The 16,092-nt window shown below is 51.6% G+C and overlaps 1 protein-coding gene across 3 annotated transcripts in view; it reads right to left on the bottom strand.

The window, feature by feature from the left end:
* The window catches only part of LOC144179515 (uncharacterized), a 191,162-nt gene that overhangs the window by 140,692 nt on the left and 34,378 nt on the right, over positions 1 to 16,092 (bottom strand). For 2 of the 3 annotated variants that reach the window (XM_077707895.1, XM_077707896.1), the window contains exon 3: positions 15,510 to 15,836. The exons of the other annotated variant lie outside the window; for it this stretch is intronic. In XM_077707895.1, the coding sequence (XP_077564021.1) occupies positions 15,510 to 15,836 (327 nt within the window). The remainder of the gene's footprint in view (positions 1 to 15,509; positions 15,837 to 16,092) is intronic. 3 annotated transcript variants of the gene reach the window in all.

The raw sequence follows: 16,092 nt of genomic DNA, 5'->3' as shown, positions 1-16,092 counted from the left end.
TTTTTGCCCTTGTCGAACACGTGCATGGGCATATCTTGTTTTGACCCCTCTTTCAGCCCGGTTGCCACGAGGGAGGGGGAAATTACCTTGTTAATTTTTTCTGTTTGGTTCTTCTCTCTTTCTTTCCCGTGTGCGTACCGCGTGACTGTGTGTTCTTAGTATCCTTTTTATAATTTTTTTTCCGCTTTCTCTTCATTATTTTACTACCCACCAACCATGATCCAATTGTACAAACTCTCCCTTCTCTTACCTTGCCCTCGCCATTGCTACATTATCGTATATATATAACTCTGAAACGAACTTATTCTGTACTCTGAAGAAAGGAAGTCCTCTTCATGAAACGTCAGTAAACTGATTTCTATTTTCTACGTCTTTTTCGTGTGCCGCCGTCTCTACTAACCTTATTTTTTCGCGCTCTCGCGCTCGGTGTGAGTTTTTATCTTTCCAGACAATATATATATATTGCTACGGACGTAACACATGGATGAAGGCTTTATTTACTTTGTTTCTTCCTGTATTCAAGTGTATTGTACCCTTCCACTCCTGTAATAGCCCAACAATGGGCTGACAGTATCGATAAATAAATAAATAAATAAATAAATAAATAAATAAATAAATAAATAAATAAATAAATAAATAAATAAATAAATAAATAAATAAATAAATAAATAAATAAATAAATAAATAAATAAATAAATAAATTTACAAGTCGTGCGGAGCCACAGGCAAGGCGTGGTACCACAGATGCCGGTCAGCAGCGAGCCGGGGAAATACTCTTCTTCGCCCTCCTCTTCTACGTGCTAGCATACCCCCTGGATCCCGTTCCACTGGGACATACCCTACACTGGCGATTGACTGCCGACTAACGTAACAGACAACCTAGTGATTGTCCTGTACCTAACACTGTAACAATTTGCCCCCGTGGAGACGAAGCGCACCGAGCGAGTTAAGGAGTGCGGCTATGACAACGCTTCAGCCAAGCTACATGCATGACCTGGGTCTTGCGGGAGCGACGGTCCCGAGCAGTAACTTTTGCGATAACATAGTTCCCGGCACTCAGCTGAGACAGCAGTACAAAGGGGCCAGAGTACGTAGGCAAAAACGTTTGGTAGCGGCCTCGTTGGCGAACTGGAGTCCACAACCAAACGAGTTCGCCCGGGTAGTAGGAGACTGGTGGGTGGCGCTGATCGTAGCGTGCTTTGGTTCGCCCCTGGGAGCTGAGGGTGCGCAGTTGAGCCAGTCGCCGGGCATCTTCAGTGAGGCACAAAGTCTCAGCCAGCGACATATCTTTAGGCGAGGAGAATGGAAGGATGGTGTCTAGGAAGCTTTGACGAAGGCGGACGTCCAGAAGGAAGAACGGAGAATAGCCTGTGACCTCGTGTTTGGCGGTATTGTACGCGTAGGTTATGAATGGAAGAACAGTGTCCCAATTGTTTTGTTCTGAATTGATGTACATAGACAGCATGTTAGTTAGCGTGTGGTTTGTGCGTTCAATGAGTCCGTTCGTCTGCGGGTGGTACGGTGTGGAATGTCAATATTCGGAGCCACAAAGCCGAAGAAGCGCTTCCACGACGTCCGCCGTAAACTGGCGGCCACGATCACTGATTACAACGCGAGGAGCTCCATGGCGTAGAATGATACGATTCAAGAGGAAAGATGCGACATCCGCGGCCGTTTCAGTGCGAAGAGAAGCAGTCTTAACGTAGCGGGTCACAAAATCCACACAGACGATGATCCAACGGTGACCTGCCTTGGACTTCGGTAGGGGCCCCACCAGATCAATACCCACTTTGTCAAAGGGCGACATGGCAGGATTCACCGGTTGCAAAGGGCCCGGAGACGGAGACGTAGGACGCTTGCAACGCTGGCATTGAGGGCAGCTGGCGACATATTTCTGCGCTGCTGTCTGCATACGAGGCCAGTAGAAGCGTTCCCGAAGCCGCTGTTGGGTGCGGGAAAGGCCAAAGTGACCTGATGTTACGTCGTCGTGCATTGTGCGGAGAACCAGATGTCGGAGCGTAGTGGGGACGACAAAAAGCAAACACGCGCTATCAGCAGAGTATATCTTCTTGAACAGAACGCCGTCGCGGACAATAAAGGGTGTCGACATTGTGTCCTCCGCGGTTGCAAAAAGCCTGCGCAGCGTTGGATCTTTCCGTTGTTCGTCCCGAAAAAGTGGGGCGTCTGGGAATTCTGGTGACACGGAAGCCAGACAGTCCTCGAAGGTGTCGTCGTCGGTCGATGTGCTTGGTTGAGGTGCGCGGGACAAACAGTCCGCATCGGTATGACGGCGCCCACTCTTGTAAGAGACTGTGAAGTAGTATTCTTGTAAGCGTAAGGCCCATCGAGCTAAGCGACCGGAGGGGTCGCGCAGTCCGACAAGCCAGCATAACGAGTGATGGTCCGTGACCAAAGTGAAGTGGTGTCCATACAGATAGCAGCGAAACTTTTGTACAGCGAACACAACGGCGAGGCATTCCAATTCAGTGATGGTGTAGTTGCGCTCGGCTCTGGACAGGGTACGGCTGGCGTAAGCGACGACGTGTTGTGCCCCTTCGTTTAACTGGACGAGAACAGCTCCAACGCCCACGCCATTCGCATCAGAGTGGAGCTCGGTGGGTGCCGTGGGATCAAAGTGGCGGAAAATTGGGCCAGAAGTTTACAAAAATTTAAGCTGCTGAAAAGAGGACTCACAGTCGGACGTCCAAGAAAAAGGGCTATCTTTACATAGTAAGGACGTCAGGGGATGAGCAATTTGCTCGAAGCGTTCAATGAATCGTCGGAAATAGGAGCACAGACCCAAGAAGCTCCCCAGCTCTTTTAGGGATCGTGGGGCTTGGAAATCGCGCACGGCGGAGATCTACTTGGGATCCGGCCTGATGCCTTCCTTATCTACGAGGAAGCCTAGTACGAGGGCTTGGCGCTCCCCGAAATGACATTTTTTTTACTTCAGCAGCAATCCCAGTTCCTCGATGCGGTCCAGGACAATGGCAAGCCTGCTATTGTGCTTTTTAAATGACCTCCCCAAAATAATGACATCGTCGAGATAGCACAAGCAGATGTCCCATTTTAAGCCACGCAGAATGGAGTCCATAGAGCGCTCAAATGTAGCGGGCGCATTACATAATCCAAAAGGCATCACATTGAACTCAAAGAGCCCATCAGGGGTCACGAAGGCCGTCTTCTCTTTGTCGGATAGGTGCACTGGAATTTGCCAGTAGCCCGACCGGAGGTCGACCGAAGAAAAGTACGACGCTGAATGTAAGCAGTCGACGGCGTCATCAATGCGGGGAAGCGGATACACATCTTCTTTTTCACATCATTGACTCGACGATAATCCACACAAAAGCGCCAAGAGTTATCTTTCTTGTTTACAAGAATCACAGGAGCTGCCAACGGACTTGAAGACTCCCGGATGACCCCTTTTTTCAGCATCTCCTGCGTCTGTTCAGTTATTACCTTGCGCTCAGAAGGGGACACACGGAATGGCTTTTGACGAATCGGTGCCGTATTCTCAGTGATAATCCGAGTTGCATGCGTGACACCGGCAGTGAAGTTTCGTGGTCATCCCGAGCAAAATCAAATACCGCAGCATGTCGGGTAAGCACCTCAAGTATCACCTGCTGCTTATGAGAAGGAAGCGAGGTATTTATCATGCGCTTGAGCTGGGTGGTGTAGTCTGTGTTGTTGGTAGTCGCGTCTTGCGTCCTATTCATCGCATGAATGGTTACAGCAACGTCTTCGTCGGAACGAGCGACTTTAAGTCCACGGGGTAAAAGTACGGGTTCACTGGAAGCGTTTACCGTCCAAACGCAGCTGCACCCATCAACGACATCAACCAAAGCATGGGGTATCAGCACATTCTTCTTAACTGCGTTTGTTGCATCCGCCTCCACCAGAACTTCGTAGCTCCCTCGAAGAAGTGTTTCGGACTTTACAGGGACAAACATAGCCGTCATGGGAGGTAGCAGGACGTCATCGGTGGCAGAAAACAGGCCTTTAGTTTCATTACACCCTTCTTCAACATAAGTAGGTAGAGTTTCGTTTCGGAACGAAATTTCGCCAGTTCCGCAGTCCAACATCGCACCGCAATCACGTAAAAAGTCGATCCCCAATATAACGTCATGAGTTGCCTGGGCTAAAACAATGAACTCCGTTCGAAAGCTGTCTTCGCCAAGAAAAACCGTCGCTGAACAGATTCTAACTGGAAACAAACGCTCGCCTCCGACTCCACGATACTGAATCTTTCGGTAACAGAAAAACAACTTTTGGTCCAAGACGGGTTTTGAAAGCGATGACTGAAACCGCAGCTCCAGTGTCTACCAAAGCTTCCGTGTTCACACCATCTACAGAAACAGTCGCTTTGATCTTTGACATAACGACAGGCAGGGGAATTGGCGAAAATGACCGGCCCGCGACCTCACCCCCATCGGCCGCAGCATCTAGTTTCCCTCGGGTGGTGGGCTCATTCGGCGGCGTGGCGTTGGAGATCGCGGCCGTCAAGTGGTCGGAGGAGTGAAGCTCTTGTCGGAACCCGAGGAATTATTGCGCATTGTAGTTGGCTGGAACGACCGCTGGAAGGGTGCGTTGGTCTGGTTATCTGTGTATGGCCGTCGAGGGGGCGGTTCGTATTGCTGGGGAGGCCGACGGCAAAAGCGGGAAATGTGGCCGCGGATACCACAGTTGTAGCAGGTGCGCTGTTCACGGAATGCGACCGGTTGACCTAAAGAACGGCGTGGTCGGGAGGAGCCGACAGGTGCGTAACGGATTGGCTCCTCGAAGTAATTTTCATACTCCCGAGGTGGAGGACTGAAAGCTGTACGCCTGGTATGGTCTTCATTGTAAGCAGTACGCTCATTCCTATTTCCTGCTCGACCCCATGGCACCTGAGAGTGACTCTGGACGGCTTGCACTGTGCATTGGCGAAATACTGGGTCAGGAAGAGCGCACTGGCGAAAGCTTTTGTCACGGCACAAACCTTGCTGTGTGAGTTCTTCTCTAATGATGCGACGCACCACCGAAGCTATGTCCTCGGAAGGGGTCGAGCCGACGTCCACGCTAGCAACAGTAGTCACGTTTGCCAGGCGTCCAAACTTGGGGGTGATACGTCGCATTTTCAGGGTCTCGAACGCGCCGCAATGGCGAATTACATCTAGAGCTGACGCCAGGTTTTCCTTAGTTATGAGGTAGTTATAAACATCCTCAGCGACACCTTTAAGCAGGTGACCTACTTTGTTATCGTCTGGCATCGAAGGATTAACGAGGCTGCACAGTTTGAGGACTTCTTCAATATATGTGGTGCAAGTTTCGCCCGGAACTTGAGCTCTCTGCGCAAAAGTCTGCTCAGCCTTCTTCTTTCGGGCAGCCGTGTCGCCGAAGCTCGCCCGGAATTCATTGACGAAACTGTCCCACGTGCTCATCTGTGCTCATGATTGTCATACCACACTCCAGCTGTTCGCGAGCGTCCCACCTGTTATACTTGCTGACTCGCTGGTAGTGCTTGAGCCAGTTCTCGGCGTATTCCTCGATAGTTCCGTTAAACTTGCGTGGTTGTCTCTGATGACGCCACACACCGACCCTTCCAGAGGAGGTGGCACCCGTCGGCCCCGTTGGCATTGTCGCCTCTTCCGGAGGTAGCCCGGCAACACGCCTGCTGCGTAGAAAATAGGGTGGTTCCGCCTCGTCCAGGACGACGAATTACCCCGCACCTCCACCAGATGCTACGGACGTAACAAATGGATGAAGGCTTTATTTACAAGTCGTGTGGAGCCACAGGCAAGGCGTGGTACCACAGATGCCGGTCAGCAGCGAGCCTAGGAAAAACTCTTCTTCACCCTCCTCTTCTACGTGCCATCATACCCCCTGGATCCCGTTCCACTGGGACATACCCTACACAGGCGATTGACTGCCGACTAACGTAACAGACAACCTAGTGATTGTCCTGTACCTAACACTGTAACATATATATATATATATATATATATATATATATATATATATATATATATATATATATATATATATATATATTGAAAGGGGGTTTAGGGGTTTATTGGCTGATATATGCAGACGGTCGCAGAGGTCCAGAACCACAGAGAGCGAGAGAGCCGACGAACGGTCACACCCAAAGCCGCGCAGACCGAGCTTCTTCGTTCGCACGAGCAGCTGGTTGTCTGCTAGCAACATGGCGATGACCGATGGCACATAGCCATTGCAAGGGATTGTCCGCAGTTCCTAATTATTGCAGCGCGCTTTACCTCATTACAACTACCCCCCGGGGTATAAAGCGCCATCCTGGCGTGTCACGGGGCACACGAAACTAGGGGATCATAATACGGCTTCAAACGCTGGACATGAAACGCTGGCGACGGACGTCTGAGGAAGGTGTCATGGGCTCTATGACGTAGTTTACCGGTGACGGCCGTTCGAAGACACGGTAGGGTCCGTGAAACCGAGAAAGAAGCTTGCTACACAATCCTGGTGTGGTGGAGGGAATCCACAGCCACACCAGAGATGCTGGAGAATACGTTGGGTGGGATGCTGTGTCGTCGTGCCGAGATTTTTGATGTAACTGATCTTCAGTCGTAAAGGACCTTGCAAGATGGCGGCATTCCTCTGCGTACTTGGCAGCTGCAGAAGCTGGGGAGCACTCGGAGAGATCCGGTCGGTAGGGGAGAACCGTATCGAGGGTACATGACGGCTCGCGACCATGCAGGAGGAAAAAGGGCGAGAAACCTGTTGTGGCCTGAATGGCTGTATTGTACGCATAGGTCACGTAGGGCAGCACAAGGTCCCAGTCGTCGTGATCCGCTGAGATGTACATCGACAGCATGTCGCCGAGGGTGCGGTTGAAGCGCTCAGTGACGCCGTTTGTCTGCGGATGGTACGCTGTACTTGTTCGATGGACAACACGGCACTTAGCGAGGAGGGCACGAATGACGTCTGACAGAAACACACGTCCCCTGTCGCTGAGGAGCTCACGAGGCGCCCCATGCCGTAGAATGAAGCGCCGTATGATGAAATAGGCGACGTCTCGTGCTGTGGCGGCAGGCAGAGCCGCAGTTTCGGCATAGCGCGTCAGGTGATCGACGGCGACGATAACCCATCGGTTGCCGGAGACTGTGTTGGGCAAAGGTCCATACAGGTCTATACCAACACGGTCAAATGGTTTCTCCGGGCAAGGAAGCGGCTGCAGTGGACCCACCGAGCTGGAAGGCGAAGACTTGCGACGCTGGCAGGTAGTGCATGACCTAACGTACTTGCGCACAAAGATGTACATGCCGCGCCAGTAATAGCGGAGACGGACACGGTGGTACGTTTTTAGCAAGCCAGCATGGGCACACGTTGGGTCGGCATGAAGCGATGCGCAAATGTCGGTGCGAAGGTGCCGAGGAATTACGAGCAGCCACTTCCGCCCTTCGTTGAGGTAATTCCGCCGGTAGAGCAACCCGTCACGAAGCATGAAATGCATAGCTTGTCTGCGCAGGGCCCGAGGTTGTTCCGTACGGGAGACGTCCGAGAGCAAGGAGATGAGCGAAGCAATTCATGGGTCCTTGCGTTGTTCAGAGGGCATGTCAGTCAAAGAGAGAGGGGACACAACAACCTCGTCAGGCAGGATGCAGGCATTCTCTGGTGACACTGGAGAACGGGATAAGTCATCAGCGTCGGAATGTTTGCGGCCAGACCGATATATTACACGTATGTCGTACTCTTGTAGCCGTAAAGCCCAGCGAGCTAGCCGTCCAGACGGATCTTTTAGTGTGGACAACCAGCATAGCGCATGATGTTCTGTGACGACGTCGAAAGGGCGGCCGTACAAGTAAGGTCGGCACTTATCTAGTGCCCAAACTATGGCCAACCACTCTTTTTCCGTGACGGAGTAGTTTGCCTCAGCCTTTGTAAGGGTACGGCTAGCGTAGGCGACAACGTACTCGTGAAAGCCCGATTTTTGCTGAGCAAGCACCGCCCCAAGACCAACGCCGCTGGCATCAGTGTTAACCTCAGTGGGGGCGTTCAGGTCGAAATGCCGCAGGATAGGTGGCGAAGTAAGAAGCTTCCGCAATGTCGCGAACGCGTTTTCACAAGCAGGGGACCACGAAGTGAGGTCTTTAGAGGTACCGGACAGAAGCTGCGTCAATGGTGCAACGATGGTCGCAAAGTTGCGGACGGAGCGCCTGAAGTAAGAACACAGCCCGAGGAAGCTCCTGAGGGCCTTCATAAATGTCGGCTTCGGGAACTCCGCAACTGCCTTCAGCTTAGACGTGTCGGGTAGAACTCCATCCTTCGAAACGACGTGGCCCAAAATAGTGAGCTTGCGAGCGGCGAAGCGACATTTCTTAAGGTTGAGCTGCAGCTTTGCGTCGGCAAGACAAGTTAAAACTTGTTCTAATCGGCGTAGGTGTGTCTCGAAATCCGGAGAAAAAACGACGATATCGTCAAGGTAGCACAGGCATGCTTTCTATTCTAGTTTGCGCAAAATGCTGTCCATCATGCGCTCGAAAGTGGCAGGCGCGTTACAAAGGCCGAACGGCATCACATTAAACTCATACAGGCCGTCAGGTGTTATGAAAGCCGTCTTTGCGCGATCAGCCTCGGCCATAGGTACCTGCCAGTACCCGGAGCGCAAGTCGAGCGACGAGAAATATTCGGCACCCTGCAGACAGTCGAGGGCGTCATCAATACGCGGGAGACGGTAGACATCCTTTCTAGGTATCTCATTGAGGCGCCGATAGTCGACGCAAAAGCGTATTGAACCGTCCTTCTTGGTCACAAGGACTACGGGAGACGCCCAGGGACTGTTGGAGGGCCTAATGACGCCTCGCTCAAGCATCTCGTCCACGTTTTCATCAATAGTACGTCGTTCTTTGTGGGAAACGCGATAAGGTCGTTGTCGTAGCGGCGGATGTGAGCCAGTGTCAATCGTGTGTTCGACTGTTGATGTTTGACTTAGCGGAGCTTTCAAGCAGTCAAAAGACAAGCGAAACCGATGGAGGAGGGCCAGCAGTTGATCTCGTTGTGTGGGCGTGAGATCTCCATCGATAGCCTGATTGAAAACGTCGGATGGTAAAACCTCTGCTTCGGATGTAGCACTCAATTCTGTGACATGAGTGATAATGGGAGTATCGTCGGGAACATCGATGACAGCACTTGGCTCGACAGGCTCAACCCACCCGATAGTCTCGCCCTGTAGCAGCGAAATTTCATCCGAGGACCAGTTACTAACAATCATGCGCCTCGTACCAGCATGGGTCGTCAACACAGCGGTCGGCAGCGGAAGACGTCTCCGTCGGATGAAGAGGTCGGATGGCGTAAAAAGCACGGTTGTGTCAGCAGTGCACGCAAAGCACAGGGGCACGGAAACCGAGCAGTGCGGCGAAATTTTTGCATCTTCGCTGACGACCAATTTAGCAGCAGTTGCCTCATTATGGTGCGCGTCGCAATCTGGTGCAAATTCAACTTCCGCACTCGCGCAATCGATGACGGCGTGGTGACGAGCGAGAAAATCCCAACCCAATATGAGGTCATGGGAACAAGTAGGAAGCACGATGAACTCTACAATGTACAAAACATCCTGGATCGTCACTCGCGCCGTGCACGCTGCAGACGCATGAACGTGCTGTACGTTTGCAGTACGTAGCGCAAAGCCATCTAACGGCGTCGTCACTTTTCTAAGGACACGGCAAAGGTCGGCATGAATAACTGAAATGGCAGCGCCCGTGTCGACTAACGCCAATTCAACTTCAACTTCGATACACGTCGATCTTCCACACATACACGTCGATCTTCTACACATACGTCGATCTTCCACACATACGTCTATAACATTTGAGGGCGAAAAATGAGGCCTTGGACAGCTCGCTGGTAACGCAGTTCTTGCCTCCTGAACTGCGTCAACTAGTTTTCCTCTTCGGTAACGGTTGGTCGGCGGCGCATGGGAGAAAGAGACCGACGACGAGGGGAGGACGAGCGACGGGTAGCGAAAATGCGAGAGTCCGAAGGTGCAGCGGTGTAGTCGGACCTGTAGGAGACTTCGCGTGGCGATTGGCTGCGAGGGCCATTAGTAGGGGCTCCGATATCGTCGTTGGTGGGCGTCAGGCGTCGGCGGCAGTATCGGGCGACATGTCCGGCACAGCGGCAATTGAAACAGATGGGACGGTTGTCCCGCGTTCGCCAGGCATTGCTGGATTGCGGCGGAGGCCGAGACAAGGGCGGTGGCCTCATCGGTACAGAGTGTTGGTAAGACATGGGGACCCGCTCAGGGGGGACATCCACGGCATCAGCGTACGTGACGATCGGTACCGGAGCCCTTGCGACGCTTTCGGCATACGGCAGCGGGGTGGTAACGCTCAAGTTATGACGACGAGGCGCAGTGGGAGTCGGCGAAATGGCGTCAGCAACTTGCTCTTCAATTACACTGCGGAGTGTTGGCGCCAAAGTAGACGAAGGCTCCGGGGTGTAAGGCAGCAGGGAGAGCTGACGGGCGACTTCTTCCCGCACTATCTGCTTGATCTGCAACAGCATAGAAGAGTTGTCAGGGTCAGGGACCAAGCTCGCTATGGCTTCGTCTTGAACAGAGGTGCGTCGTGTGCTCACTCGCTGTCGACGAAGCTCGTCGTAACTCTGGCAAAGGTTCACCAGTTCAGCAATGGAGCCTGGGCCTCTCGCCAAGAGCATCTGGAAGGCACCCTCGTGGATGCCTTTTATGACGTGCTTGATTTTCTTAGGGTCTGTCATAGATGGATTCAGACGCTTGCAGAGGTCCAAAACATCCTCGATGTAGCTCGTGAACGTCTCGCCGGTCTTCTGGACGCGGCCATGCAAGCGCTGTTCGGCGAGCAGTTTCCGCACAGCGGGACGGCCAAAAGCAGCAATTAATTCCGTCTTGAAGGCCGGCCACGCGGTTATGCCGGATCCATGGTTGTTGAACCACACTTCGGCGAGACCGGTGAAAGAAAAGCTGACGTTATTGAGTTTCATGGCGTCGTCCCATCTGTTATACGTACTAACACGTTCGAAGGACGCCAACCAGTCCTCAACGTCTTGCTCCTCTTGCCGTTCACGTTCACGGAGAGCGCCAGCGCAGATGAAGCTGGGACCGGAGGCACATGAGGCGTGTCGTTACCGCCAGGCATGGCCGTTGGTATAGTGCGGCTGCGTAGTTCCAGGGCTTGGTGAGGGACGCCGACCGACGCGGACCGACGCGATACTTGAGCCTTGAGGGGATTGCTTCAAGAACCCAGACGGGCGTAGCTGAAGAACCGCAACCTCCACCAAAATGAAAGGGGGTTTATTGGCTGGTAGATCCAGATGGTCGCAGAGGTCCAGAACCACAGAGAGCGAGAGAGCCGACGAACGGTCACACCCAAAGCCGCGCAGACCGAGCTTCTTCTTCGTTCGCACGAGCGGCTGGTTGTCTGCTAGCAACATGGCGATGACCGATGGCACATAGCCATTACAAGGGATTGTCCGCAGTTCCTAATTATTGCAGCGCGCTTTACCTCATTACAATATATATATATATATATATATATATTGCCGTGACCCATGCATCCGGTTTGTTTATGTTTCATTTTTGCCGACCAGCTGCACCGGGCTGTGTTATCTGTGTTATCCGTGTGCCAAGTGAAGCCCGTGTGCCAGTCTTTATTTTGATGCCGCATGTGTTATCTCTTTTGATAGGCAGATCGTTTCGAACAAAGGTCAACAGTCCAGAATAATCGTCTTTTATCTACAGTGTTCTGAATGAAATCGACGATTCGAGAAACACTCGCCCCCAAAGTTAAATACGCGAAGAGCAGACACCACGGCATTCCATTTGCTGACACTTGCCTTGCTGGCACGTCACTTTGTTCACAGCTGCTTCGCCCCGTGTGCATCCTTTAAGTTTTTAGGGGAGCACAAGTTCGCTCCAAAAAAGCTTGTTTTTCCGTCAAGCCAACTGCGTCATCTTTGGCTTTGTGAGATCTGGTAAGGTGCTAGGTACTTGCACCATAAACCCTCTTGAAGTCGTTAGCCAAGCCCAACTCGTGCCAGCCGCCCAATGCAAGGCCTAAAGCCGAAGTTTGGACTACTACCGGATAAATTGAAGGCGGAAGACGTCACTACTGGTTCCATGAACCACGCATCTACGATGACCAACGCAGCAAGCACTCCTATAGTTCTGCAGCAACCCCGGGAGCCACCATGATTTCACAGGTCACCTACGGAAGACCCTGAGGAATGGCTGGAGCATCTCGAAAGGTTCCAAGTGTTTAACCGATGGGATGACGACGAAATACTCAGGCAAGTGTATTTCTACCTTGAAGACTACGCACGTATTTGGTTCAAGAACCACGAACGTACGCTTACGACACGGGAGTTATTCAAGACTGAGCTTTCGAAAACGTTCACGACTCTGGTACGCAAGAAACGAGCCGAGCAGCTGCTGCAGATACGCAAGCACGATACCAATGAAAGCAAGCTCGTGCTCGTTGAAGAGTTGACGCGGCTTTTTCGCCGTGCGGACCGAGAAATGAGCGAAGAAAAGATACTAAGGTTGACGATGCTCGGGTTAAGCAAGAGCTCTGCGCATGCCTTGTCCGCCCCCCACCGAAGACCGTGGCCGAATTCGTGTCTCACGCGGCTGCGTTGAAGGCGCTTGAAATACGAACGAGGCAGTGGACCGCCCAATCAATGCGCTGGTTTCGGAGACGATTGGTGCCGGGGCTATTAGCTCCGACACACTACAGTAGGCCATCTGCGTTGGGGTGAGGGAGGAGCAGCGGAAACTTTTCGCGACGACGCCAGAACCTGAAGTCGCTTCCCTGACTGACGTGATCCGGGAAGAAGTTGAAGCCGCTTTGGGCACTTTTATGCCATCCGAAGGACCCCGCGAGCCACAGGCTATGACCTACTCCGCTGCTCTTCATCGACCCCGCCCTGCTCCAACCCGTCAAAAGCCCCGCCGTACCGCCATCCCCACTGTCGCCGCCGTCCACCCTACTACCGTCCACAGCCCAAAACCAGAGCCCGAGGAAGACCGGATTTGGCGAACCACCGATAATCGTCCGGTGTGCTACCACTGTGGAGAGGCCAATCGCATCTATAGTCGCTGCCTCGGGCTGCGAGTTTCTCCGCCAGCAACTCCAAACCCTAGTCTACAAGTTCGAGGGAACCGCGCAAGACTTACTAGACGAGGTCCGTAACCGATACCTGGGGCCGTCCACTTGCGAAACTCTTCCCGAATACGCGGGAGCCGTAAACGCACCCATTACAGTAGCAGAAGATAGAGCGGAGCTAAATAGCCTTAGAACCAAAACTTCCACCGTGCCAGACAAAGTCAGCAACAAAATTCCACGAAATCTCGACGAGGAGTATCTCTGTGATTTAACCGCTTACATGCAAAAATGCTGGGACAGCGGCGAGATTCCTTCAGAATGGAAAAGGGCCAATCTGGCCCTCATTCCGAAACCTGAAAAGAAACTAAGCCTCAAAAATCTAAGACTAATACCTATCATGTCAAGTGTCGACAAGCTACTGGAACGCGCAGTCCAGCCCAGACAGCCGATATCTCGAGGACGAGGAACTGAACGCGGATTTCATGATAGGATTCAGAGCTAAGCTTTCGGTCTGCTATGTAATGCTCCAGATCAGAGAAGACATCATAAACTACGCGGGTTAAGATACTAGAGCCATCGTCGGTCTTGACGTTACCAAAGCCTTCAACAACGTCAGACACACAGCCATCCTTCACAACTTGAGCAAGTTAAACGTAAGCGCTAAAGCGTACAACTACGTGCAAAATGTCCTCTGAGATCGTACGGCAAACATAAAACTGGGAGGTATGTCCCTCGAAAACATGAATCTAGGCAACACGGCAACGCCACAAGGTTCGGTACTATCCGCCACCCTCTTTATTATGGCTATAATAGGACTCCCGGAAAAACTCTACAGGATAGAAGGTCTAACACGATGTATGCGACGATCTTACGCTGTGGGTAAATCGTGGCAGCGATGGACCTATCGCGAGCGTTTTTTAGAATGCCATAGACGAGACAAAAGGCTACTTAGAGCCGCTGGGACTTAAATGTTCGGCCGGAAATTCCGAGCCGCTTCTCGACGTCCCCAAAACAACAGAAGGATTGGCAGAAATGGCTGCGGCAGACGACTGCGGTAGAAATACTGAGACCAACCGCGAACTAGACAACGCCGTCTCGCAAATTTGCAGAATGGTAAAACGCATCTCCATTTCCAGAATGTTAAGCGCATCTCTAGAATGTTAAGCGCATCTCCTCATTTCCCATTCTGATTCGCTACATGCATAGCGAGGGCCTCTGTTCTGGTAGTCTTGGTGCCATAGGGAGTTTAAAAGGGCTCAACGCTGAGCGACTACTCTTGACATGTCGTAGACACTCGAGTCACGACCCGGGGGTTTAAAAGAAGGTCCCCTTCACCCCGAGTAGCCCGAGTGGCGCCGGATACCACCCCCAAGTGCAGGAAACAGAAAAATACCGTAAAATAAATACCCGCGAAGGTGGTGGGAAACATCCCCGCTTGTAGCGTAGTGGTCATCGCACCAGACGCGTATTCTGGTGGTCATGGGTTCGGATCCCACCCGGCGGGCATTTTTTCACCACTTTCTGTCTCAAAAAATTATTCATCTGTATCTATGACCTACCGCATTCTCCCCTTTGCTTTCCGAGGTTTTCTTGACTGCCACCCTTATTTCTCACTTAATTCAACGAGCCCCGCATTTCCCGGTCTGATCCGCTACATGCACAGCGAGGGCCTCTGTTCTGGCAGTTTTGGTGCCATATGGAGCTTAAAAGGGCTCAACGCTGATCGACCACTCTTGACATGTCGTAGACACTCGATTCACGGTCCGGGGGTTAAAAAGAAGGTCCCCTTCACCCCGAGTAGTCCGAGTGTCGCTGGCTACCACCCCCCACGTGCAGGAAACAAAAAAATACCATAACATAAATACCCGCGAAAGCGGTGGGGAAACAGCACCGCTGGCAGCATAGTGGTCGTCGCACCAGATGCGTATTCTGGAGGTCCTTTGTTCGGATCCCACCCGGCGGGCATTTTTCACCATTTTCTTTCTGTCTCAAAAAAAATCATTTGTTTCTATGAGCTACCGCATTCTCCCTTTGCTTTCCGAGGTTTTCTTGACTGCCAACCCTTATTTCTCTCTTAATTCAACGATCCCCTCATTTCCCGTTCTGATTTGGTATATATATATATATAAGGAAGCAATGAAACTTGTAAGATGGGAGGGAACATAAGAAAAGAAAACTTCGAACAAGGTCACGACCATGATTGTTGCCAACGTTTCAGCAGGAAGAGGCTTGCGTGACGAAGGCCAGCCTCTGGTGAAACGTTGGCCACAATCGTGGTCACTGCCTTGTTCGAAGTTTTCTTATACCTATATCTGTACATATATATGTAGATATCCATATATGCATACATACATACATACATACATACATACATACATACATACATACATCGCCAACGGCTGCGTCACTTACCCGAAGGGAGGGTAATGACGGCCACAGAATCTGCTCGTCCAATCTTGTAAGAGCTTTCAGGTTTCCCGCTTTCAGTGTAGAACGCTCTCAAAATAACCGTGTAGTTCGTCCAGGGATGGAGCCCATGCAATTTGTACCAGTACCGGTGTCGCGACACCGTTTTCTGAAACGAGTGGGCCTGTGACTTTCCTGTCAGGAAGTAGCCGGCTAGCTCTAGTGAATAATTGGCGATCTTCTCTTTGGCGCTGTTCCACGCGATGTCGAAGGTCGTGTTTGTCGCTCCGTTGATAAAAAGAAGCAAGTGGTGGTCCAAATACGGCGCTGGCGCTGAAAAAGAAACAGAGCTTTGAGATAAGACGCAGTGTGCCGAGAGAATGCGGAAACTATAAAACGGTGCCGTCGTTCTAAGCTTTTAGATATCGAAAGTATCACCCACTAAATAAAAATAAACATGTTCTCTTCGCACGTGTACCACTTTTTACAGTAGTTGTGTAAACGATTTCCTAAACTTCAGATTTCCTGTGCAACTAACTTGTACCGACCCTATTTGTAGTCACCAGAGGTCGGCAAACTCACTCATGAG

Source organism: Haemaphysalis longicornis, unplaced genomic scaffold, assembly GCF_048455015.1.
Source record: "Haemaphysalis longicornis isolate Haplotype H1 unplaced genomic scaffold, Haemaphysalis longicornis Haplotype H1 scaffold_4, whole genome shotgun sequence".
Classification (NCBI taxonomy): Eukaryota; Metazoa; Arthropoda; class Arachnida; order Ixodida; family Ixodidae; genus Haemaphysalis; species Haemaphysalis longicornis.
Note: the sequence above shows the minus strand (reverse complement) of the source record. Positions and strands in the feature narration are given on the sequence as shown.